A 26,506-nucleotide genomic window follows, 5' to 3' on the forward strand; every position below is an offset into this window, starting at 1 on the left:
TGCTCTCTCTCAAAGCTACTTATACACGTTATACATATTTTTCTGTTTTATTTTCATAAACTATACACTCTCTGTAAGACCAGATAGAGATGTCTTTCAATGTTATTTAAGAGGTAATGAGGTCAAATAAATCAAAGCAATCGATATATAATAAAGTTACTTTGGCAAAGTCACAGACATTTCTAGAATCAGCTTTATTTGTGCAATGAATCTCTGAGGAGATGTCGCCTCCTCAGGGTGCCTTGTGTATCTAAGACAGAAACATAGGTCCCCCCCCCCACACACATTCTCTATCCTTTTACCTGGTGTTCTTTTTTTTCTCGATAGCAATTTATCTTTATCTGTCACACTATTTTACTTGTTAATAGATTCCAGGCTTGTGTTTGCAAACTTGGTCTGATTTGTTCACAGATATTTCTCCAGCTTTTCTGGCAGTGGCTGGCACACAGTAGCTCTTAATTAAATGTTAAATCAAAATGCCTCCAAAGAATCTAGAAACTGCCTAATGCTCAGGATGTTCAATGACTGGAGTTATCAGTGGTGCAGAAACACATTAATTATAAGACATCTACAAGTGAATAACTTTTTCTGAGATTTTTTTTCCCAGCCCTTTCCTCTTTTACCTTTGTAATTAAAGCTCACTGGCCTAAGAGTAGCCTCAGTCTATCAACCTTTGGTCAGAGAAGAGGTTTCAGAGAAAACAACACAATTATCACACAGCAAAAGGAGTAGGGGTGGGGAGGAACAAAGGGAAAAGTTAAGCAGTAGCCTCAATGGGGCATTCCCGGCCTAGATGTCCAGGTTCGCCCAGCGGTAGCAGTTGACCTCGCTTCTTTTGCTGCAGTTGATGACAGTTGATGGCCATGTGGCTGGTCTCGCCACAACGGTAGCACTTGACTCGGGCACAGTGTTTCTGAATGTGGCCATATTCGCCACAAGAGTAGCACTTCTGCCTCTCCTGATGGTCACAGTCACGGGCCAGATGCCCTGGTCTGCCACAGGTGTAACAGCACTGCTGTCTTTCTCGCTTAGGCTTAACACAGTCTTTGGTGATGTGACCACTTGTCCCACAGTTGTAGCAGATGTCATCGAGAAGGTTACAGTTCTTAGCATGATGACCAGGCTCACTGCAGCGTTAAAAGATGACAGGTAGGGTGGCAGAACTGCACTGAGCACCTCGGCCACCACCTCTAGCTCCGTGCCCTCGAGCTCCTCCTCCTTTAGGGCCAGAGTGTCCACACTTGAAGCATTCCTTACTGTTCATGGCTGCAGTGAGATCTTCAGGTGAGCGGTCCCACTGCTGCCCCGGAAGCCCCAACAAAACTCCCCTTACGGAGGTTTAAACAGAAGTGGCTGTTTTTCTCGAGGGGCCTCAGCGACGTCACACAGGGTTTGCGCACGGCCCCATTCTTGTGTCACAGGCGTTCTAGCAGTCAGCTCCTTCCCGCCTGACTTTCCTGCTGTCCTTGAAGCCCGAAGCCCGTCTCAGGGGCGTTTTCCGTTTTTTATTTGTTTATTTTTGTTTTTGTGTGTTAAATAAACACTTCTTGGGTCGCTAAGTTTGAGTTTGAATTCGTTCTTGTTCAGAAAATGTGCCTTGTAGGATTTCTTATAATTAAGGCTTAGGCCTTCTTTGTGGTCCAGTAGATGACCAGTTTTTATATATGTGCTTTGGACATAGGAAAGATATGTGTTAGATGTATCTAATCCAGTAAATGAAAGAAATTATAACAAATTAGAGTAACCCATTTGGGGGGGGATTAAAAAATAAAATACAAACGTCCATAAAGATATGAGATACATAAGATAGAAAAAAATGTGTAAAATGCTACAGGGAGATTTACTCACAATTTAGCCTGTTTTATTTCAGGAATCTAAGTTTTCAACATAATCACCACCATTTAAGTTGTAAAACAACATAATTGAAGCACTCAGTATAAAGAATATGATGTTCTTTGGAAAATAAATTACAAAATCTTAATTTAAATATTGGACAGGGCTTCCTTGGTGGCGCAGTGGTTGAGAGTCTGCCTGCCAATGCAGGGGACACGGGTTTGTGCCCCAGTCCAGGAAGATTCCACATGCAAAAAAAAAAAAAAAGAATAAATATTGGACAGATTTCCTCTCTGTTTTCTCAATTATTTATTATATAACTCTCATAAGGATTTATGGACATGTCCACTTATATAGATATAGAAATATGTATGGAAAACTAGACACCAAAATATCCAACTGTAGCTATTTTGGGGCTATAAGATTGAACAGGACTTTTTTCTCCTTATTTTCCTTCTCTGTATTTTACACTTTTTGAAATGACTTTAGGTTGTGTAATTTAAAAAATCCACAATAAATATTTTTCTTTAAGTTACTAGCTAGCTATATGTTTTGCATATGAATTTTTTTCAGGAAACCAGTACAAATGTATTTGGTAAAACATAGACGTGAGAATAATGAATGTAGCAATTGCCCTTTATTTTCAATATGACTTGATTGGAATGTGCAACTGGTTTCACAAATGCAACCACAAAGAAAACTGTTTTCAAAAATTAATGAAAGTTATAGCCAAAGAGGATGAGCAGTTGCCACATACAGAGTAGTGGAATGAGTTTTATTCCTAAACAATTAAATGATGCAGCATAAATGGTTTCAAATGGCAAAAATTCTCTCTGTGTTTTAAAATTTGATATATGTTTATTAAATTAGCCATATTAACTATCATATTTAAACCCCTGTTTAGATTTATAGTTATATTAAAGTAATTCATGCCCATAGTTTAAAGCATTGATTTTCAAAAAGGTTTAATTGAGACAAGAAGGAAGAAATGCATTTTACATCACAATAGAGGATAGGTGTAAAAAATGCTGGTAGTAACCCATTAAATTAATCTTTCAATTCACTAAATGATTTTTACTCATAGTTTGATTGATAACTATAAACAATGCTTATGCTTATGTTATGACTTCTTGATGTTTCAATTTTAGACATTATCTATGCTTTTCCATTTCAGAGAATGAACATTTAGCCCTCTTTTACCTACACCATCTTTTGGTACACTTCATGTGCTTGCATTCCACTCACCCTCCCACCCTTGCACCTTTCTCCTAATATTGATTGGGTCAATAGCCAACATTTACATAATTATAACTATGCAAATGCTACTCATGGCTGAGCCATATTGAATTTTGTCAAATGCTTTTTTGCATCTCTTGAGTTTGCCTTGTCTTCTTGCATTTGCTAGAACCACCAGTAGATTTTTGAATATAAGTTGTGAAAGTGCACATCCTTGTCTTGTTCCTGATCTTAAGGGGAAAGCTTTCAGTCTCATCATTAAGTATGATGTCAGCTGTGGGCTTTTGGTAGATACCCTTTATCAGGTTGAGGAAGTTCCTTCCTATTCCTAATTTATTAAGCACTTTTTTAAAACATGTAAGTGCATTGGATTTTCTTCTATGGCTATTCTGTGGCTATTCAGATGATCATGTGGTTTTGCCCTTTATTACTATTGGATTTGGTTTGCTAGTACTTTGTTGAGGATTTTTGCAACTACACTGATAAGGAATATTAATCTGTAGAAGTTTTAAAATTTTTATTCTCGTGATATCTCTGTCTGGTTGTCATTTCAAAGTAATACTGACCTCAAAGGATGATTTTGGAGGGTTTCCCATCTATCCTATTTTTTGGAATAATTTCTAAAGAATTTATACTATTTCTCCTTGAAATGTTTGCAAGATTTCACTAGTGAAGCTATTTTAGCCTGGGCTTTTCTTGTGGGAAGTTTTAAAATTACGAATTTAGTCTCTTAACTTGTTATAGGTATATTCAGATTTTCTGTTTCTTCTTGAGGCACTTTGGGCAATTTGTGTCTTTCTGAGAATTTGTCGATTTCATCTAGGTTATTTAATTTATTGGCATACAATTGTTCATAATATTCCCTTATACTTCTTTTATTTCTGTGAAGTCAATACTGATGAACACTCTTGCATTCCTGATTTTAGAAATTTGATTCTTACCTCTCTTTTTCTTCATCAGTCCAGCTGAAGGGTTTTTTTCAATTTTGCTGATCTTTTCAAAGAACCAACTTGGTTTTGTTGACTTTCTCCATTGGTTTTCTATTCTCTATTTCATTTATTTTCACTCTTATTTCCTCAGTTTTATATCCTTGTAATGCTAGCTATTACAGAATTAAGGCCAGTCTTATGTCAGATTTAGTCAATGTACAATTTGGCAAGGCAAAGCTGTATATAAGGGACTGATAGAGTATTCTTGACTATTTTTCATTCCTGTACCCCAACCTCAATTCATGGTGTTCACAGGTTTGAGGAGACCCTCTGTATTTGGATTCTTCACAGGAACAGAACCAACATGATATCTCTATATCTATCTATCTATTGAGAGAGATTATCTATCTATCTATGGATATATGTATATATATCTTTTATATAATATATAAATAAATATTCATTTACTTATTTTAAGGAATTGGTTCACTTCATTATGGAGGCTGGGAAGTCCAAAGTCTGCAGGGTGGGCTAGCAGGCTGAAGACCTAGCGAAGAGCCAGTGTTGTAGTTCAAGTCCAAAGACTGTCCACTGGCAGATTCTCTCTTGCTCAGGGATGGTTAGTCTTTTGTTCTATTCAGGCCTTCAACTGATGGATGAGGCCCACCCACATTATGGCAAACAATCTGCTTTACTCAAAGTCCACTGATTTAAATGTTAATCTCATCTAAAAATACCCTCACAGAAATATCCAGAATAATATTTGGCCATGTGTCTGGGCACCATGACCCAGCCAAGCTGGCACATAAAATTAACTATCATATTTTCTAAAGAGGGTCATTCTTCTAAAAAATGTATTGGGTGGGGAATAAAAGGGAATCAGAGCCTCAGAGTGTTATTGTGGAGGTAGTAGAGGTCTCCAGATTTTTTCTTTACCACTCCTGAGGAAATGCAAAGTTCAGACAAATGCATAGGTCCAGGACCCAAAGTATTTTATAGCATTCAAGATTTACAAGCTGTGCCTCTTTCTTGAATTTCTCTTCAGATTGGACATAGTAGATTAGGGAAGTTTTGTCAAAGGGAAGAGAAGTGGAAAGAGCAAGTAACTGCATCTGCAATTATTATTATGTGCTGACCTCAATTTTAGAATACTTTAAAAAACGGAATGTTGTCCATTTGTTAAAATGATAAAGATGATATTTAGGACCATGTCAAAATATTTAAAACAACACTATATTAAAATGTCGATGTTAAAACATTACATATTTAAGCAAAAATTGAAAGAACACAAAGATATGATAATGGACATAAGGTTTCATTTGGGGGTGATGAAAAATTCTAAAATTGTGGTGATGGCCATACAGCTGTGAATATACTAAAATCCATTGCACTGTACACGTTAAGCTGGTGAATTGTATGACATGTGAATTATATCTCAATAGAACTGTTATAACAAAAAAAAGTACACAAAGAAATAAAAGCATTTGTTATAGTGCTGTAGAATTGTGGGCAAAATTCCCTTTTATTATTATTATTATTTGGCCACGCTGTGGCAGCTTGTGGGATCTTAGTTCCCCAACCAGGGACAAAAACCATGCCCCCCGCAGTGGAAGTGCAGAGTCCTAACCACTGGACTGTCAGGGAATTCCCAAAATTCCCTTTTAACTTTTGTGCAATAATAAATGATTCTTTTAATTTAGGAGTGAGGTTTTTTATACTACTATAACTTCAAGCATTTCTATTTTTCTCTTTTTTTTCTTTCTGCATATTGCACATTGTTGTATATAACCTTTTTGCGCATATTAGGCAAAAAATAATCTTCCATTATGTCTCCAAATAATGTTAATATGACATTCCTAACAATTAGAGAGGATGATGATGTACACATTTTATGGGTCTCAGAATTTATAGAATTGTGGGTTCTTAGTTTTTGGTATTTCCAAACTGGCTTTCTTAGAAAGCAAGAACCAGCCACCAAAGTAAAACATCATAATGAGAAACAAAATGTTATTTTGTATTCTCTCCTCCTCACATCCGAAAAGGAATCTATTTCAGAGCCTGTTGAATAAATGATGCCACTTCTCTTAAGATTAATTTGTGAATTTCTCACAGGAGACAGGAACAAGGCTTGCATCTAGCACCAAAGTACACTGAACAGTATTTTTAATGTTCAGACAATACCAGGGTTGTGAAGAGAAAGAAAAAGGTGTTGCATACTCCTTCTTCCCCCCAAACTGATGGAACACCCTTTCCCTTTTTGCTCTGTGCATAGGGTCTTTCGGTCCCCTGCCTCTGGGTTTCCTCTGTGGGTTCATCACTAACCAGGCGTTGTTTGCCCAACATTAGCTAGTTGGGCTCAGCTTGAGAGCTTCTTTGGAGAAGATTGTGTGGATACAATATCTTTTAAACAGCATTTTTTGCCGTATCTTTTACAACTTGCAACATCAGACACACAAGGGGAGGAGTAAGAGGCCCAATAGGGCTGCAGACCAGGCAAGGCCAAGAATACACGGGTAAGGCCACTAAGGATAACAGAGCGAATAAAGGCAGCCAACTGGCAATGAAATGGTGGGCTAAGAACAGAAGAGGGACTGACGAAGGAAGATGGGCTGAGGGAAGGATGGTGGTGAAAACGGGTGTAACCAAGAGGAAGAAAGGTTGAAGAAGCAGGATGGGCCAGGGACCTGGGCGAGGGGGAACACCGGAGGGTCAGCCTCAGGGAAAGCTGGGGCTGGGTGGAGGGGTGGGGAGAAGAGGGCGGGCTCAGCGCATGCGCCTGAAGCACACTGCGGCGATCCTGGAGAGGCGGCGCTGTCTGGGCATCGGCGCTGTCTGGGCATCTGCGCTGCGGCTGGAGGTACGGCTGGTCCTCTGCCTGCTGTCCACTGCCACCTTGGCCTGCTCTTGCCACCCTGGCGCCGCGAACTCTGTGCCGCCTCTCCCTTCACCCTGTCTTGGGACGGCCGGCGCTAAGAATTCATGCTATGACCTTCGATGCAGCCAGGAGGTAAAGGAACGACATAGGGGAAGAACATGGAGGGCGGCGGAGGGAACTCGGCCCAGGGGGATCCTTAATTTGTGTGTTCTCCCGGTTTACGAGAGGAAAAAATGGGGGACAGTACGCGCCTCAGACCTACAAAAGGATGTTGAGCATTTACTTCCCATTGTGAAAGTAATACAGACTTCTTTCCATTAATCAGGGTTGAGGCACCTGGGCGTCGGCATTTTCCATAACGTTCCTTGCTTTAAAATTTTTTGGAGTTCCTCATATGCAGTAGAAGGTGTATTTAAAGGTCGAGGTTGTAGGACTAGGAGATTATGATAGCTTTCTTTGCCTTTGTTCAGTGTGGTGGCTCTTATTACGGAATCCGAGGGTACTCTAAGCCCCTCCCTGAGGGTCGGGACGGATTCTATCTGGATCTGGCATCTGCTCTGCAAGCAATGACGTCTTTCCCGTATTCCACTTCCTAGTTTATCACACCTACCCCCATTAGGGAAGGCTGGTAATGGCTCTCCTTGATTGAGCACTGGGGCACAACTATAGCAAGAAACACATCCATATATCATCAGGCACTTTTATATAAAAAACTGGGGTGGGAGGACAGACGCGGTGCGCACGTGTATTTGAGAATGTGGGGATGCGCGGCGCGGTAGCGTGCAGGTATGCAGTCGTCCTTTGGTAACCGCGGAGGATTGGTTGCAGGACCCCCGCGGATACCAAAATCCGCGGATGCTCAAGTCGCCTATGTAGAACGGCATAGTATAGTCAGTCCTCCGTATCCGCGGAGGGTCCACTGTATTTGAGGTCTGATGTCTGTGGGGGTGTGGTGGGGGGGGCGACCATTGGGGAGAGCGGGAGGTACGCACGCGCAAGGCTTGGGGCAGGGGGGTGGGTCGAATGCGTATTTAGGAAAGCAAAGTTGCCGGTAGTTGATAGGCGCGGAAGGGAAGAGTGAGGGTGCGCATGCGCATTCGAGACGACTTTGTGACGGCTTTAACGGGAGGAGGGGAGAGGCGCGCATGCGTATTTCAAACGGAATGACGGGGAGGGGAGGTGCGTAGCGTACGTGTAATTAAGATTGCAAAATGGCGAGGGGGGAGGTAAGTTGTCTTTTTGCTTGGCCATCTTGGGCTAGGAGGGCCTGCAGAGGAGCAGATCGACCTTTCTAGTTGGGTGAGGGGGTTTAGCCTGAGTTGGAGTTGTCTTAGGCTGTGGGCAGATCCACCAGATAGTAACCCAGAATCTTAGCCCCTCTCTGGCCTATAGATAATGTGGGTTTAAAAATGCGGAGGCGATGATGACTTTACAAAAGGTTACGGCAGCAGGCTGTGTGTAGGAAATGCGTAAAACGGGAGCACTTGGAGACAAGGCCACATTTGGGCAGTACGCCTCTGGAGGGCTCTCTGTCGGACTTGCAGATCGTGGGCCGGTGTCCTTGGCTCTGGACACATTCTCTCATTCCATCAGAGTAGCAGAACCCAGCGGTTGCAATATTGTGAGAACCTACTGATGGTCAGAAGCCCTTGGTTTTCTCCCCTTGAGGTTGTAGGGGTGAGGATTTGGCTGTTTCCAAGTGCTTGTTCCACTTTGCTTTAAACCTAGGATTTAGGCAAATGATAATGGTGGTATGAAGGTGACCTCGGTTCACAGCCTTTCTTCTAAATTATTTTTTTCTGTAGAACTTTGAGCACGGTTTCGTCTAGGGGGACTATTTTCTTTTTAGGCAGCAGCACTGTCATGGCTCTTAGAGGGCTGTCAGTAAGGATCTACTGTTAATTGCTAAAACTAGTAATTTAGCAGTTAGATATATAGAAGAAAGGGCACAGGATTCAAAATTGAGACAGGTCTTTTCAGTAATCCTAGCTGTGATCTCATACGGTCATTTTCCTTCTTTGGGCCTGTTTCCCTATCTATAATAATAATTATGCTTAAATGTCTTTGGAGCTTAAACTGTGTGCCAAGTACTGGGTCTACATGCTTTTACACATGCCTTAACTAATTTAGTACTCTGGACAGTCTTATGAAATAGCAGTACCGTTATTCATCTTTTACAAATGAGAAATTTGAGGGACACAGGTAAAGTAAATCCAAGACTTTATATCCGTTTGAATGACTGAGACTGGATTTTTATCCAGGTACTGTGGCTTCAGAATCCTATGCTCTTAAACATTATATTTATCCACCAAAATCATGGGGCAAATTTAAAGGACCTTTCTTTTATGGTTTCAAATTTTATTTGTAACTTATCTATGATGTATAAGAAAGGAGACCTGTTTCCTGATTTTTATTCAGTGCATTGTACAGGGTTACATATGTTGAAGACAAAAAGTAAAGAATTGGTTTGGAGCCTAGTGGGGTGGCCATCCTTACCTACCCTTGTCTTCTGTGCTTTTTGTTCTGCAGAGGGTTTAAAATGGCCGACTGCGGCAGGCTGGACACACCCTTCTTGTTTTGCCTGATTTGAGATCTGGTCTGACGCTTTGAGACAACCAGTCATTTACCGCAGTAGAGATTTTTTCCTTACCCATTATTAATATTTTGGTATTAATACCAAGGTTAAATAGTAAAGGAGAGGGTACTGCTTTTCTTTCTTATAATAAAAGAGAATACATGGATTTCTTTTATTATTTGGTTGGGGTAGATTCATTGAAGCGGAATTACTGTGTCAAAGGGTATGAACATTTTTAACACTTAATATGTATTGCCAAGTTTCTTCCTGAAAAGGTTGTACCAATTTTTACCCACACAAGCATTGAGTAGTATTTATTAAAAACATTATTTTAATGGATTAAAAAAACAGTATTTAATTTTGCATTTCTTTGGTTGTAAGTTTGGATTCTGTTTTCCTCTATATGTTTCTTAGCAGTTTTATTTTCTTCCATGTGATGTTAGTTCATGTCTTATACTGATTTATCTGTTGGAGTTTTTAGTTTAGCGTTTACTATTGTTATCTATTTGAATGTGTTTTGTAAATAAAGGCTCTTACTCAGATTTCTGTAATGTTAGAAATATGTACTACAGGTTATTGTTTGCCTTTTAATTTTTGTTTCTAAATTTTTGGTTAGTAGAAATTTGAAATTGTGGTCAAATCACTCTATCTTCTGTTTTGTGATTTTTCTTCCATTAAGTTTGAATAGTTCCCTCAATGTAGAAATTTGGTAAATACCCATTGTAGCTTTATCTGAAGATAACCATCAAGTATGAGGGAAAAAGATCCATAATTTCACCACCCAGAGATAACCAGTGTTAATAAATGTGTTCACTTTTTTTCATTCTTTCTGAATTTTTCTACAGTGATCACATATTTGTACTATTTTGTATGGTGTTTTGTGTTTATAATGTGCATTTTTCCATGTTAAACATTTCTGTGATTGTCATTGAATGGTTTCATGATATTTTGTTGTATGGAAGTAGCTTAAGATTTTCAGTATTTTAAATTATGTAATTAATGTCTTTTCATTTAGTTTTTATTGTTTATCTATTTTGAGTTATTTCTTTATAGAACAGAGTTCAGAATTAGCATTATTCATCAAATAGTTTGAACATTGTAAAGACCTGCCAAATAGCATTCCAAACGTTGTCAATTTTTGTACCCAGTCATTTAGGTACATAAAATTTTTTTTACTTACTTTATATGTAAAAGAATGGTATCTTTGATTTATGGTACATTTCTCTGATTATTGCCGAGGCTGGACTCTTAAATGTTAATTGATAGCTCCTATTTCCTTTTATGAACTATTCGACTTGGGTCTGAATGTTATCTATTTGTAAGAGCTCTATATTATGTGTTCTGTGTGAGAATCTATTACCCCTTGTCATTTGTTGCAAATGACAAACCACATTTGTTGCACATACACTCCTGGTATATGTTTGTTGCCATTGAGTATGAAGAAATGTTTGTGATTCCAAAGAAAACTGCTGCATGGAATACATGTCAAATTCTTGGTAGCCATTTTGAAATAACATTTATTTGTTCTTTAAATAGATAACCATTTCTTTTCATCTAAAAGGAAAGCACTGTTTGCTGTACAGCAGTGATGCTCCCTTGTTATGGGTGTGGGGAGAAGACATGGCAACATTTTGTCCTTAATAAGACATGGCAACCAAGTAGACAAGACACAAAACAGTAGTCCCCCTCCCCCCATCCATTCGGGGACTGGTGTTCTTTTGAATATTTATGAGTGATCTGGGGGAGGATATGGACATAGTGGAATGTTCACATTTGTAGATAACACGGAATTCTTTGGAGATGTAAAATGGTAATAGGAACAAACCACAACACCTGAGAAGACATTGTGCTTGTGGGCTGACAATTGGCAGAATGGAACAGGGTAGATAAGAGCAGTGTAATGACTTTAGGGGAAAATAGTATGTTAAGCATACAAAATAGTGGCCTCAGAGACATTGGGTCCCAAGACAGGGATCTCAGTGTAAGCAGAAACAATTTATTGATGTCATCAGCGCAATTTGCGGTTGCAGAGACAGAAGACCCATTAAAAACTTAGGCCTGGAGCTTCCCTGGTGGCGCAGTGGTTGAGAGTCTGCCTGCCGATGCAGGGGGCACGGGTTCGTGCCCCGGTCCGGGAAGATCCCACATGCCACGGAGCGGCTGGGCCCGTGAGCCATGGCCACTGAGCCTGCGCGTCCGGAGCCTGTGCTCCACAACGGGAGAGGCCACAACAGTGAGAGGCCCGCGTACAGCAAAAAACAAACAAACAAACAAAAAAAACTTAGGCCTTATTAAGAAACAGTATGTGACACACAAAAATTCCATCCTATCTTTGTATAAAATGATCTGAACCAAATGACCAGTTAACACTAGTAATCTCTCCTCAAGGAGTCTCTTACTACCTCTCACTGAATTTTGAGAAGGTGGTGGGAAGAGTGTGTTATCTCTCTGTTTCATTTTTCTTATTTATAATATGGAGGTGATTTAGATTATATATTCTTAAAGGTTTTTTGGGGGGATAAGGTATCTTATTTTGGTTTCCTGAAACTGAGTCTGTTATTTGTGGTTCAAAGAATCTGTTTAATTATATTTATTAGTTAAGCCTTTCTAAATTATTATTCCCACTCCATGAGCTATATACTATCTCTTTTATATTTAGTAACATTCTAATTTTATTTTGTCAGTGAAAGGGGGATTTTTGGATTTAGAGGTGTCAAGTGAGCTGTTACTTGCTTTTTGTTACCCAGTTATGCTGGGTTAATTCAGTTAGTTGTAAGCTCCCATGTTTCAGCATTTTGCTAGTTGCAGATGTTAAACTAGGCTTATGCGTGTGGTGGGGAGGTTGACAGATGTATAATAAGCAAAATGAAACAAAACAAAATGAAACAAAGCAACAACAACAGCTTGTGTTGTAGAGGAAGTGATTGGGAAGGTCCTTTATTGGAGGTCTGTGCCTATCTTAAGGATGGGAGTCCCGTTTTACGTCATGCCAGTGTCTAGTTCCCAAATCCATTTATGATCAGGAGTTAGGGAGAGCCTGGATATTAGAAATAGCCTGAAAGCATTTAACCTTTGGTTTCTACAATTTGTTCCTCCCCTCTCTTGATGTTACAGCCAGCAGCAGCCTGGAGCAGCACCCCCTGGAAAGAAATTTTACATCGGCCATTATAATACAACCTGATAAGTGTTACAGCACTTATCAGGTTGTATTGTAATTGTCTGTGTATATGCCTGTCTCCCTTCCTATGTTATATCAGTTAGACTGTGAGCTCCTTGAGGGCAGGGACAGTGTCTTCATCTCCAGAGCCCAGCCTGGCACATTAGTAGGCCTCAGTAAATGTTTATTGGATGAATAAATGAATGACTCATCAACAAACATTTATTGTGTGCCTGCTAACGTGATCTCCACAGGCTCTGGACTGTCAGCTGTTTTCTTCAAAATGCGTGTGGTCAGAAACTTGCTGTTTCTTTCTAGTTATGTGTATATCTTCTCAAGAGTTTCTCATGAGATAATGCTATTTTTGTGTTTGCATTTCAGTCCTTGGTATTTACAGATGTTGCTACTATTGCTACTGCTGACAGTCTCTTCCTTGGTGGAACCTGGGTGAAAGCTGCCAGATCAGGAGCTTCATCCTCACTGTCTAGTGTTTGCTAAATGGTTTCTATTTGTAGACTCATCCACTTTTCACTCCTCCTCAGGTCATCCTCCAAATGGTATTCCCATGTGGGCTCCATATTCTAGATCAGGGGTGGGCAAATACAGCCCATGGGCTGCCTGGTTTTGCAAATAAAGTTCTGTTGGAAAATAGCCATGCTCATTTGTTGATGTGTTGTCTGTGGCCTCTTTGACCTACAACAGCAGAGTTGAGTAGCCACATCAGAGACATGGTGACCCACAAAGGCTGGCCCTAGAAAAAGATTGCCTACCCTTTTTGGAATATCACTCAACAGTCATGGTTTCATTCCCCTCTCCATTCACCGGAGATAACTTTTAGCATCTCAGAAACTCATTTATTTACTTCATTCATTATTACTTATGACGAGTCTTTTTCCTGTTTTACAGATGGGCCAGCCAGGACACACTTCAAACTAGGAGACTGATTATAAGGCCTCCCCCAGGGTCCTGCAGTCAGTCAGTTATACGGTGTCCTTCAGCATCAAGTTTCGAGCTTCAACCCTAGAAATTAAAATTCCTTTTGTTATATCCTAACTTGAAGCATATGGACATTTCATGCTTTGGTACCTTATGCCTTGCCCCCCTCCTTCCTACACAGCTCTTTGCAATGAAAATATGGGAAATAAGGAATTAATATGAGATAAAGCAGAAAAGTAGGCTGAGGCAAATGTTTAGAGGGTCTGAATGCTAATTTTTAAACTGAGAAATGGGATTTCTGAAACATTCACTTATTCAGACTTATACAGGTAGTAAGCTTGCGCTTCCAAGAGCTTAGGGCCCTTCCCTCAACCCTCTCTAACCCACCGCATGTTGTCTTGGTAACCTGTCTGTGAGTATATTGTCATTCATTTCACTTCATTAAAAAGTTGGAGAGCTCCAAGTCTGATGCAAGAAATGTAGATCTAAAAAAGCAAAAGGGAGAGAATATCAGATAGTCTCATTCTAGGAGTAAAATGGAGGGAAAGGCCTTACAGTGTTATTTTCAAGCTGCTTGCTGGATTTTTCCCAGGACTTTATTATGAAAATTTTCATACAGAAAAATTGAAAGAATTGTACAGTGAAAACCCATATACTCACCCCCTAGATGGTACAATTAACATTTTGCTGTATCTGCTTTATTGCATATTCGTCCATCTTTGTTGGGTGGGTTTTTAAAGTACTTGTGTTGTCATTCATTTTGATTTCATCTGTATCTGACCCATTATGGTACAGAAAAATAATCTCTTTTGATTCTTATCTGTATTTTCCAAGATGGTATGGAAACTGCAGCCTAACTACGTACAAGCAGATCTTCCTGGGAATAAGAGTCCTAGGGAGAGAAGACATTTTGCTTCTGAAAGAAAATGGCTGCAGCTCACTGTTGTTTACTGGAAATAATAGGCGAAGGAAAAATGGAAGTCCAGATCCAGTGTCAGTAAATCCTTCCAATAATATACTGCCCTGCACCTCATTCACTTCACTGGCTTTGGGGGGTGGGGGGCAGCTGGTTTTCTCAGCTGCTTCTGCTTTTTCTTTCCTTTAAGAATTGATGAAGGAGAAACAACAAAGTGATATCGAAGTGCTACTGATGTGATAGTCAGCATTAACACAACTCCTTGGAATTTTAGTAAATGGATTTTTAATTTGGACTACTGTCTAATATTCTTTTGGCCCTTTTCTGTTAGCAATAGCTGTAGAGTCAAAGGAAGCACCATGAACTGAAATCTTATTTATCTTTATCATGAATATGATAATGGTACATGTTACCTGTTTGTGTCTATCTCCCTTCATTTAAGTTCAAGGGCAGAGGCCATATCTTACTCATCTTTGTAATTCTCCTAGTAAAAAATGCCTGTATTCATAAAAAATGCAATATTACATTTAACACCTATCACATGGGCAAAGATTAAAAAATGTTATACTAGTGTTGGTGGGATATGTCCAATTTTAGTGTAATCCTTTGTAGGAGCAATTTGGCAATATATATTAGTGGGCAGAATAAATATTGCATTAAAAATGAAAATAGTCTTGTAGATGAGTATATGGCTTGGAAAGATGTACCCAGTATATTAATTGAAAGGCTATGGTTTCATCTAATTTTTGTTAAATAAAAATTAATGTTTGTACACATACATAAAAGTAATTGGAAGCATATACCCCAAGTGTTAAACTTTCTGGGATTTTGTGATTTTTACTTTCTATGTATTCTTAATGTATTTCTGGAATTTTTTTTCACAGCGTGTGTTTATGACTTTGAAAGTTAAGACAAACATTGAAACGGTTTCCATTTTGAAATATGCTGACCTGAACAGAAGTGGAATAAATGGGTTGGTTGAGGGGGCTGGAAACTGGAGCAGTTTAGTTTGGAAAAGAGCTGGGCCGGGTGGGAGTAGGGCATGGTGGAAATAAGATCTCTGTCTTTAGAGAAAGGCACTAGCTTAACTACTAACTGTTCTTGGCTCCTTAGTGCAGGCATTTCACGCATCAGGCTTTACACTTATTGTTTATTTCCCAATTAGACCCTGTACACATTCCTTTCCTACCCATGTCCCTCTGGGCTTTCATAAGCTAAATAATTGCTGGTGGCAGCAGCTGCTTATGGGTGTGCAGATCTTGCTCTAGTAACGGCTGCTTTACTTTATCCAATAAAGAGAAGGCTCAAACCCATCAAGGCTGCCTCCTCACCTCCCCCACCCCGCCCCCAACACATACCACTTGGCATTATGAATCTTCCCCACCTATGGTGGGAGAGCTTTCTCCTGGGTCTCATGATCACTAGTAGATTATAAGACACTATTATATTTCACTGTGGGTGAAACAGTTAAAAATGAGCCCTGAGAAACTGCTCCTTGGGTTTTCCTGGGGTTTGAGGGCTGCCTGCATCTCACTGCAATAGCAGGAAACCTAGTTGCACTAGTTGGTGCTGCCAGCATCTAATGATAATAATTAATAGCCTGGGCTTTGGGCCATCACTGAATTGCTAGATTTCTGGGTTGCTTTTCATGCTAAACAGCTAGGGACTGGGAAACTTAGAGGCAGAAGGCTGCTTCCTTAGGGAAGAAAGGACAATTTGGGGGTCTTTGGCTTGTCCTGTGTGGGTCTTAGGTTTCAGAGCCCCATTCCTCATGGTTGAGTTTTGGAGGTAGGGGACTAGCCACGGGCCTACCTAGCTCCTTGTGATCCTTTTGGTAACCCACACAGCTGATAAGGGACAAGATATGTTCTATTACTTTTCAGGTATGGGAAAAGTGAGTCCTGGTGGGAGTTGAGATTGTAAATGACAGGCCTTGGTCCAGAGCCCAGGGTTTTGTTACCTTTCCTCATCAGTGTGAACTAAATGCCATATGATGAGTAGATGGAGATTTAGTTCACTTTTAGGGGGGCCTTTTAGTCAGGAGTATGGAATAAAGGGTCATAATTGCCAGGCATAGAAGGGCCCCTAAGATACCAAGTTTACCTCCATTCAAAGATAGGATATTGATTGAGGTCTAAAGAGGGTAGGTAGCTAGGAGGATCAGCATTAGTTCAGATCTGAGTTCTAACACTTTGGTATAGTTACTTGGTGCCTCTGTACCCAAGTTACCTCATTTAAAATGGAGGCAAGAATCCTTATTAAATAATAATTGTTTGCGTTGCAACAGTCTTTGCCAGATAAAGATAATTGTGATGCTAATAACAGTGCTTAGCAAGAGTGTAATCTGAGGTCCATGGTGTGGACTGGATGACTTGACTATGGTAAAGTAAAACTAAAGCTAGATCTCATACCTTGACTGTTCTTACATTTGTTTCTTCTTCCTTCTCCCTACCCTACAGGTGACACCAAACTCGATCAGAAACCATGCCACTGGTGAAGAGGTATATTGAGCCCTGCCTGGCCCAGTGAGGTTACTAGAGAATTGGAAGAGACTCAAATCAGCATCCTGCACATGGTTATCAAACCATTGTGAAGTCTTAGTAAGTGGTCAGTGGCTCTGGTGGGCTTGCCCAGTTAGTGGGAAGGGCCAGGAAAGGTAGTCTTACTAGGCCTTTCCCATTATGATATGAAAAAAGGTCTTAAAATATTCAGAGTACACTAGAGAGTACTGAGCCTAACCTCTTCTTTTCCCATTCTCCCATTTCTGCAGATGATATCTTGCCCAAGATCATAGCTAGTTGGTATAGAAAATGGATTTGAATCCAAGCCCAATACTGTGTCTTCCACCCAGTGCTTCCTCTAGATTCCATCTAAGTCCAAGGAGGCCATGTGAGACAGAAACATTTTTATTCCATACTGTGAAAGATATTTATAATAGCCTCTGAGATTGTGCTCCTCTGATGAAGGAAATGTCCATGGTGTGATTTTTTTTTATTATGCATAAAATCACCTGGGATGCTTGTTAAAAATGCAGATTCCTGGGCAGCCTGAAACCTTGTCATTGGGTCAAGAGCAACACTAAGACCTACCTGTCACTTATCCTGAGGCTTCCTGCCCAGTGGGTTCACCAGCAAGCCAGAATGAAGCATCATTGCCCTGGATGTCCTTGTGAAGCCGTTAGGAAGTCTTGGTAAGTTGGTGGTGGTTTCGGTGGGGTTCCCCAGTTGGTGGTAGAGAAGAGATGGTTGTGACGTGGCACTTCCCCCCTTCCTTCAACAGACAGTTATTAGGTGCTTACTAAGTGCCAGAGACTGTTCTAGATATTAACAAAGTCCTGCCATCATGGACTTTCATTCCTATGAGACTAGACAAAAGAATAAATAACCAATAAATAAGTAAATTTATATCATAAATGTTATATCAGAAGTTTCTCCATTTTGGTGTGAAAATGGCATTAAAAAATGGTTGGGTTGGACTAAGCAATACTGTGTGTTTTTCTCCCCCCTTCCCATTCTCCCTTTTCATACATTCCACTGTCTATCAGTGCAGTGGAGGCTGACAAGCTGAGTATGGGAAGGTCATAGATAATGAAAGCAATCTTTTTCCTTTTTGTAACCCCTCACTAGGCTGAATTTTGAAGGATATCTTTGAAAAGTGTTTTAGAGAGTCTACCAGATTTTCCATGTGAGTGCATGTGCAGCAGAAGAGGGGGTCTTCTCAGTGATTAAGGTAACACAGTGATTAAGGTAAGTAGGGGGGGAGGAAAGACTGACATTGCCTTGACTCCTGTCAGGGAGGCTCTTAGAAATGTCATTTCCAGGGGCCAGTACTTTTAAAGCCTGCAGTTTATTCTTTGATATATCCTTCTCAAAACAATTGGGGTGGATTATATGCTTACCCAGTCTGAGAACACCCCTGCAGAGGGTCACGAGAACTGAAATGGTTCCCAAGTAAACTCGGTGGCATAAGCTGCATGCCATAATGTCAACATGACACTGATTACACTCCCCTTAGGGGAGAGTCTAATCTTTCAAACCAGACTTGTTGAGAGTTTTTCTTTATCAGACTATGGAGCTACATACATCTTGTCAAAAGCCAGCTCATTAGCAGAAGCTTGTTGTTTCAGCAGTCGCCAAGTATATGGCACTTTGGATTAGTAATTTCAGAGGCAGCAGCATCTTGTTGTGCACTCCATTTAAACCAATTGGACCAGCATTCATTTTTGGCTCCTCAGGGATCAGCCCCCTAATAGGCTTTAAGGAATAATGAAATGGTTCATAATTAAACTGGACAGCATCTATAAAATGGCCATTCTTGGGAGATCTCTGCAGAAGCCACCCCTATCTTAAGCTAGTAGCTCCTCCATCCAGAGTTAATACCCGAGGGCCATATCATTCCTTGGTATCTGCCATTTTTTATGGAAGCAATAAAAGTCGCCTTTTCTCATAAGGATGGTCTTGAGATGGTGCCTTCATAACATAATGTTCTTGGTATAGTTTCTGGTGTGTTTGGATAATTCCTGCTGGCAGAATTAGGTAGATTAGCCTGCACTGGGAACCTGAATGATAGAAACATGGTCTTTTCCCTACAGAGAAGTCTGGAATAGTCGTTGATACAAAGAGAGTCCCTGCATTCTGTATCCTTCGCCAGAACTTATTTTAAAATGACATTGTTCATGTATAAGGATATGAATGTTAGCATGCAGTTAAAAAAGTCTTCTGTCACTTTCTCTATCTGGGCCAAAGTGGGATGTATAAATTTGGCTTTTGCTGTCTGAATGCCATTTCTTGCCCTAGGACTTCCCTAGCCTTGTTATCCATCCTCCTTTCCTTTTGTGACAGCAGGTCTGTTGTTTTTTCTTTTTCTTTTCTCTTTAGGCTAGTCATCTAGCACCCACATACAACATTTGAAAATTTCCTTTCTAAAGTCATATAATATTAATAATAGTGCTTATTAATTATAAGTGGCTTTTATGTTCTAGGTGAGTGCTTTACACCTATTTGCTATCTCATTTTAAATTAACATTACCTCTGGGAAGTAGGATTTGTTCCTCCTTTACAGATAATAAAACTGAGGATCAGAGAAGTGTTCTCACCCATGTAACACAGGGAGCCAGTGGTGGAGTTGTGTGAGTCACACTCCAAATATCTCAGCTACCTTACTTGAAGCACTAGAATGTTTTGAGCACGTTCTTAGTTGTTGGGACTTCCTGACTCCTTGTGGGCTCTTCATCACTGTCGTCTTCTGGGATATAGGGGCACATGTGAGTGGTTCATTCTTGAAGGGAGATACAGATGCACAAGAGAGATGGTGCAAGGGTTGTGTAGGCCCCTCTAACTTTTAGAGATGACCACTTTGGATGGATTAGCATTTATTTCTTTCCCACACCACCATTCACTATTTCTTATTGTCTTCTCACCTTTTATTATTACCCCCATCCTCCAGCATGATGTTTATGTTGTATAGTTTCTATGAGGTTATACTTCCTTTTACACAAACAAAGAGGAATCACTAAAGTCAGAGTTACAACTGAAAATCCCATCGCTTGCAGAATGTTAACTCAGGTGTAGGTGTATCAGGGGTTGGAGCAGCCTGCTGTGTAGATCAGCATGTCCAAGCGCGAATTCCACATAAACATTGCCTTCCCTTAGCAGACAATGCTGATAAAATTATTTTCTGTTCATATCAAGTGGAAAACAACAAGAATACCTAACAATTAATACTTTCATAAATTTTATTGCTGGTAAGGTGACAGTGTCCAGATAGTTAACATAAACTATAGGGCTTGGTAAGCTATGGCCCACATGCCAGCTGCCCGTTTTTGTAAATAAAGTTTAGTTGGAATACAGTCATGCTCATTCACTATTGTCCATGGCTGCTTTTCACACTACAGTAGAGTTGAGTAGTTGCAACGGAGACCATATGATCCACAGAGACTGAAGCATTACCATCTGGCCCTTCACAGAAAGTTTGCAAACTACTGGCATAGGTTAAATGTACTATGACTACAGATGTTCCCCTCCCAACCCATTTTCTTTTCTGTGGGGCTTAGATTTACAGCTGATCCTAGAAAGTATGGAATCTTATAGTAGTCAGTTTGCCTCTGAATTTCTTCCCACTCAAATTAAGCTCACCAAGAAAGCACATTCACAAATTTGCTATGTATACAGAAAGAACTATGTTTTATATGCCTCACTGTAGCTATTCGTTTATCCTATATGGTTCCCTTATTTTTTCTTTTTTCTTTTCAGGGATGACTTAAATTTTAGCCATTCTCAAGTATCAATGAAGTACTACTCATGTTTCCTAATTATGAGTTTATCCTAATTTTTCATACATCTTTTCCCTCCCTGTAGCATGAAAGCAGCCATAGACAGTATGGAAACAAGTGGGCAGGACTGTGATCCAATAAAACTTCATTTACAAAAACAGGTGACAGCCCGGATTCAGCCCATGGGCCATAGCATGCTATCCTTGTTCTATACTGTATATACACGAAGACTTTAAAATAAGACTTGAGGTGATACGTTAAAGCAAATATTCAGGGTGATCTTTATTCAAAATACTTGTAATACAATGACAGTAACACAGCTCTACTTGAATTAGCACTGGAAAGTGTCTCATGATCTGTGTATTATGTGCATGACTTAATAGTCACCTAGATATTGGCCTGAGTTCTTGGTAGAGTGATAGAATCCTCATGGGCCACATTATTATCATCCCTTAGAGGATCTTCTTCCTTGCCACAGGTCTTTTCTTTGGATGGCTTAGAAGTGACTTTGTCTTTATGTCTGTTATTTGTTCTTATTCTTACCTTATCAGCTCTAGTGTTTACCTTCTTCACCAGCATGTCTTCTACCCTATGTAGGTCCAAAAGTGAATCTGATACAGAGGTTACTTTGGATATAATCACTCTCCTAGCAGTCAATGTAGGGGGCTGTGGTTTTGGTAATTTGCTATATCAAACCCTAAATGGCTTTCAGGATTAGGAGGAATTAATCCTTCCATTGATGTCTCAAAATGTGATCTGAACAAAGTAACAGGGATCTCAGTCTAGTAAGTGTTGAACATGGAAGTAAGTCTTTTTATTTGCCCTTTTTGTTGTATTTGTTATATTTAATAGCTTTCCTTATAATGAACCTACCTTGTATTTCCAGAAGAAAATTTCTTAGTTTTCAAGAGTATTGAATTAGGTCTGCTAAATTCGCTATTTTAAAATTTTATTTTCTATTTTATTTTTTTACTACCTTGTTTCTGTGTTCAAAAGTGAATTTTTGGTTGGAGTGACAGTCTTTGTCAGTTGTTGACGTTAGGGTCATTAATGAAACCTTGTTGCCTGAGCTTTTAAATTCAGCAGATCTCAAACTGTCCCATGCCATCTGAAACATGTTTAATAAAAAAAAAATTAATAGTAAAAAATTAAACATCTGTTTTAATTGGCATTATAATATAAAAAATAATTTGTATCTGATATTTGGGCCCTCGTTCAATTGCTGCCCTTCTAAGTTTGTGTAAATAATGCTTAATGTGAACATCCCTGTAAATAAGTTTTTGCACATCTCCATGTTTGTTTCCTAAGGTTGAATTAAATGTACAATTCCATCTAGTGTATGAGAATGCCTGTTTTTTCATATCCTCAGTAATATACTACATTGTGGTTTTAAAAAATCTGCCAGTTGCAAAGGTGAAAAGTGGTCTCCCTTGATGTTTTAATTTATTTGATTCCTAATGAGATGGAACAGTTAAAAATCTTTCTTGGGTCTTATTTTTAAGTTTCTTTTTCACACTGATTTTTGATCTACCATATATGTCACAGATGTTTCCCTCAATTTGACATAGAAGTTCATTTTTTTTTTTTTTTTTTTTTTTTTTTTTGCGGTACGCAGGCCTCTCACTGCTGTGGCCTCTCCCGTTGCGGAGCACAGGCTCTGGATGTGTAGGCTCAGCGGCCATGGCTCACGGGCCCAGCTGGTCCGCGGCATGTGGGATCTTCCCGGACCGGGGCACTAACCCGCGTCCCCTGCCTCGGCAGGCAGACTCTCAACCACTGCGCCACCAGGGAAGCCCAGAAGTTCATTTTTATGTAGCTCAAATATCTTTTTTATTTATGGTTTATTCTTCCCTTGCATTTCACAGTGAAGATAAATATAGTTTATCTTCACTTTATAGTTTCATATAGTTCATGCTTTATTTATTTACTTTTAAATATAAATCTTTTTCCTTTGGGGATCCTCTCTTTGTGTGGTATATAACTAATTTTTCTGAATGTCCAGCACATTCAGGGTTCAGGGGGTGATAGGGTACTAGTGGGGATCTCAGCAGAAGGAGTTTTAGAATTTTTTCTCCAGTTTTCTGCTTTTATAACATGACTTAAATATTCTGTCTGCCCCTGTTTCTTTTGTGTGGCTTCTCAGTTTTGCTTCCACTGGCCTATTCTGTCCTCTATGATGGGTTGGCAAACTTTTTCTGTAAAGGGCCTGATAGTAAATATTTTAGGCTTTGTGGACCATATGGTTTTTGCCACTGTGGCATGAAAGCAGCCAGAGGCAGTACATAAACAGACAAATGTGGCTGTGTTCCAACAAAACCATATTTATTTAAAAAAAAAAGATGGTGCTGGACTTGGCCTGTGGGCTGTGGTTTGCCAACATCTGCTCTGTGATATTTTGCTTTATAACTTTTGCTCTCATAGTTTCTACTTAGTCATGGTGGACTTCCTCATGTTCATGCCTCTCATCTCCCCTCATAACCTCTTAGAGCACTTTTTCACCTCCAGTCTCTGCTACTGATTACCTGTTTCTGTACATATTTCACAATTCTGAGTTTCTGAGAGCACAGGTGGTAGCCAGACTGGGTGCTTTGTATGTCATTAATATTATGTTCTGGGATGTAAAAGTGATTTGCTTGGCTGTCTACCTTGCTGCTTCAATATAAACAATTCCATATTTATTACATTGCTTTTCAGGGTCTATTCCTTGCAATCCAAATTTTATTGCAAGAAATGGGCTCATTTGGATCAGTTTAAGAAGTTTACAGAACTTGACTCCACTGTGGCATTATTAATGTGATTCAGTTTATTTCTCTGGTTTTCTGCATGTCATCTTGCTTCTACTTCCAACTGGTTTCCTCATACTCTGTCTTCCTCTACCTCCTAGCTACTGAATACTTATGTTTTTATGTTTTTCTCATTCATAACTTGAGCTTGTGCAGCCTCTGAAGGCGTGGCCTCCATTCTACCTCATCTTTCTCTCTGCAAACTATCTTTTTCCACTCTTGTTCTCCATGCTGCCCAGTTGTCATTAAATTGAGACTCTGATTGCCTGTGGGTTAAGTTTCCTGAGACTGTGGAGGTAGCAGTTGTTATTTGGCAGGTCTAGGACATTTCCCCCTATTGATTGCTATGTGGAAATGTTTTTCTTTCCCTTTTTATAATCCCAAAGTACTTTAGACTAACACAACTCATCTATCATAGGTATATCCAGAGTCATTTAATTGCTCTAAAACTAGAAGGCATCCCAGTCATGGGACATCCGAAAGATGCCATAGCTAACCATCTTTGGAAGCGACAGTTTCACAAATGACTACACGACCCTACTTTCTCTATATCCTTGAGTCCTGCTGCTGTTTGGTTTCCTTATCCTCTGTTCTTTATTCTATTGCTAATGGAGTTTTTGCTTATTTTTAGCTTCTGATTTCTGTGCTTACAGTTGATATTACTTAAATCCTTCATGATTCTTACATAGGCTGTGGTATGTTCTTTCATCGCATATCCATTCATTTCAGCTGCAGAGGTTTTGTCCCTCTTTTTCCTCAGTTGTAAGTTGAATCTAATTTTCTTACCTCATCCTTGTTTGGGGACAGCTTTCATGTCACAGCAAGTCATAGGCTGTTGACCGGCTTGTGGATATCTGTCCTTGGATCTGATCCTTACTTCCCCTTGATCTGAATAGCCATGGATTCAGAGGAGGGATTCTTGGTCACAAGAATGCTTTCTTGGCTAGACTTGTTTGCAGTACAGTTTCCTTTAGAAGAATTTTGGGCATGGGTGACACTATGACATGTCTACTTTATTCTCTCTGGTTTAGCTGCCTAACACTGCTTATTTGCAGCATCTAGCAAGTCTCTCAAAGTCTCACCTTCTAAAGTGGGTATAAAATGTAAATTCCATGTCACAAGCTGGTTTGCACAGCATCTTTAAAACAAGGGATTTTCTGGAAGATCATAGCCAATTCCCTAAATTGCATTCCTCTTGAGGGGCTATTCTGCTTCTTACTATTGGTTAGGTACTTCTGATTGCTAGACACAAATTCACCAGTGAGCTAATGACAGGTTATTGGCTGGTGACTTGTGGGGAAATAATGGTGACTGGGATCACATGAAATGCCAATTATAGGGGGACCTTAATATGGTTATGCCCATTAGGGATGGGATCTGGGTCCAAAGAAGCTTTGGGAAACTCAGCAGCAGGAGTTTGCAGATCTTCATGTTAGGATTGTGCCATTTATGTAACTGAGTTACTCTGTCTTCTTAAGTTTTGTGTCTTATTTCTCCCATTGCCTATTGGCTTACATATTCACTTTGTTTTAGTTTTTTTCTCTGCCTCATATTTTTAGCTTATTCATAGGTTCTGCTTACTTAGGGCTTCACCTTTTTTTCCCCCCACTGAATTGTATACTTTATTTATTTTTTAAATTGGAGTATAGATGATTGACAGTGTTCTGAGGGCTTCACCTTTATCATAAGTTTTGCTTGTTTGTGGCCCTCGTGGCCTCACCTCTCTGCATTGTGTTGGCTTGCTGTCTATCCTTTCAGCTTCAGTTCACTTTGCTAACTATGATTACTACTTTTGATAGCCCAATTCTAATTCCTGAGAATACAAATGTACTAGGCCTGACTTATCCCAGTTTAGTTAGATATTTATATACCAACAGCAGCAGTTTGTGGGTCGTTTTTTTTTTTAAGATTTTGTGCAAGTTGATAAAAAATCTACGATCTACAATACTTCTGGGTAGATATGGAATTCTATGAACACATATAATAGCTCTCATACTGTAATTGATGGATGTTTCCTTATGCCTAAGAATACTATTCCTTACTCTGAATATCTCTTAAATCCTAGAACAAAGAGGGTTCAGTCTTTTTTTTCTCGTGTTTCCCTCTCACTTGAAAAATCGTCAACAGCTCTCCGCTCTCACCAGACTCCACTTTAGTCATTCATTACGACGACATCGTAGAAGCCACCCTGGGTGTCTCCCAAAAGATAAAATCCTAACCCCGGGTACCTGAGAACGCGACTTTATTTGGAAATATGTTTGTGGGTCTTTACTTTTGTGTTCTGCAGTTAATATGATTATTATACTTAGTCTCTGTTTCTTTTACTTTGCTTCGTTTCTTCTAGCTTCCAATGCATCCATTAACAACTGGCTTCTCCATCCTTTATTTCAGGGGTTGCAACTGCAGATGCATGCAGGGTCCAGATGGGGTAAATGTGTAAGATGGTTCTGATACTTATTTTCTTATTTATTTCTTGAAACACTGCTTTGTTTTTGTTTTGCTTTTTTGGCTTTTCTTTTGTTGCTCTACTTTTGATACAGACATTGGAAAAGAGAATTCTCTTAAAATAAAATAAAGATTTCAAATGCAATGGTAAAGAGCAGTTGATGCTTCTAAGAGGGAGTGTTTAGGTTTGTGGTCCAGTGGAACATGAACCTTTCATCCAAAGGAGAAGGCTATTACTCCTTGGCTCCTGTTGATTGTTGCCCAGTAAAAATGCTGCCCAACATTGACAGGATTTCCAGCTCTCTGCAAGGAGCCTGAGTTTGAGCTGTTAGCTTAAATTTGTTTAAATGCTGCAGGCCAACACAGTGTGTTTATTTTATTTTTTAAAATATTTATTTATTTGTTTATTTTGGCTGCCCTGGGTGTTAGTTGCGGCATGCGGGATCTTCGTTGCAGCATGTGGGCTTCTTAGTTGCGGCATGCATGTGGGATCTAGTTCCCCAACCAGGGATTGAACCCGGGCCCCCTGCATTGGGAGCACGGAGTCTTA

At 39.7% G+C, this 26,506-nt stretch overlaps 2 protein-coding genes across 26 annotated transcripts in view; one reads left to right on the plus strand and one right to left on the minus strand.

Moving 5' to 3' along the window:
• Positions 1 to 316: 316 nt before the first annotated feature.
• On the minus strand, positions 317 to 1,264 carry ZCCHC13 (zinc finger CCHC-type containing 13). Its single transcript, XM_022580723.2, is given in 3 exon segments — positions 317 to 810; positions 813 to 849; positions 851 to 1,264. Coding segments are annotated over 3 exon segments (504 nt in total). The 3' UTR covers positions 317 to 757.
• Positions 1,265 to 6,485: 5,221 nt separating this feature from the next.
• LOC149744263 (uncharacterized) overlaps positions 6,486 to 26,506 on the plus strand; it is a 61,735-nt gene continuing 41,714 nt past the window's right edge. For 6 of the 25 annotated variants that reach the window (XR_016391334.1, XR_016391327.1, XR_016391333.1 and 3 more), the window contains exons 1-4: positions 6,759 to 7,005; positions 16,917 to 17,057; positions 17,492 to 17,647; positions 18,084 to 18,186. Coding sequence is in view for 5 of the 25 variants with exons in the window: in XM_089904362.1 (XP_089760488.1) it covers positions 6,670 to 7,005; positions 16,917 to 16,958; positions 17,492 to 17,539 (426 nt within the window). In the remaining 20 variants the exon portion in view is untranslated. The other 19 variants (XM_089904362.1, XM_089904363.1, XM_089904364.1 and 16 more) reach the window with 16 other exon arrangements.

The sequence above is a fragment of the Delphinapterus leucas genome, chromosome X (assembly GCF_059928025.1).
Source record: "Delphinapterus leucas isolate spDelLeu-1000000601 "Yukka" chromosome X, BTC_Dleu_Yukka2, whole genome shotgun sequence".
Lineage (NCBI taxonomy): Eukaryota > Metazoa > Chordata > Mammalia > Artiodactyla > Monodontidae > Delphinapterus > Delphinapterus leucas.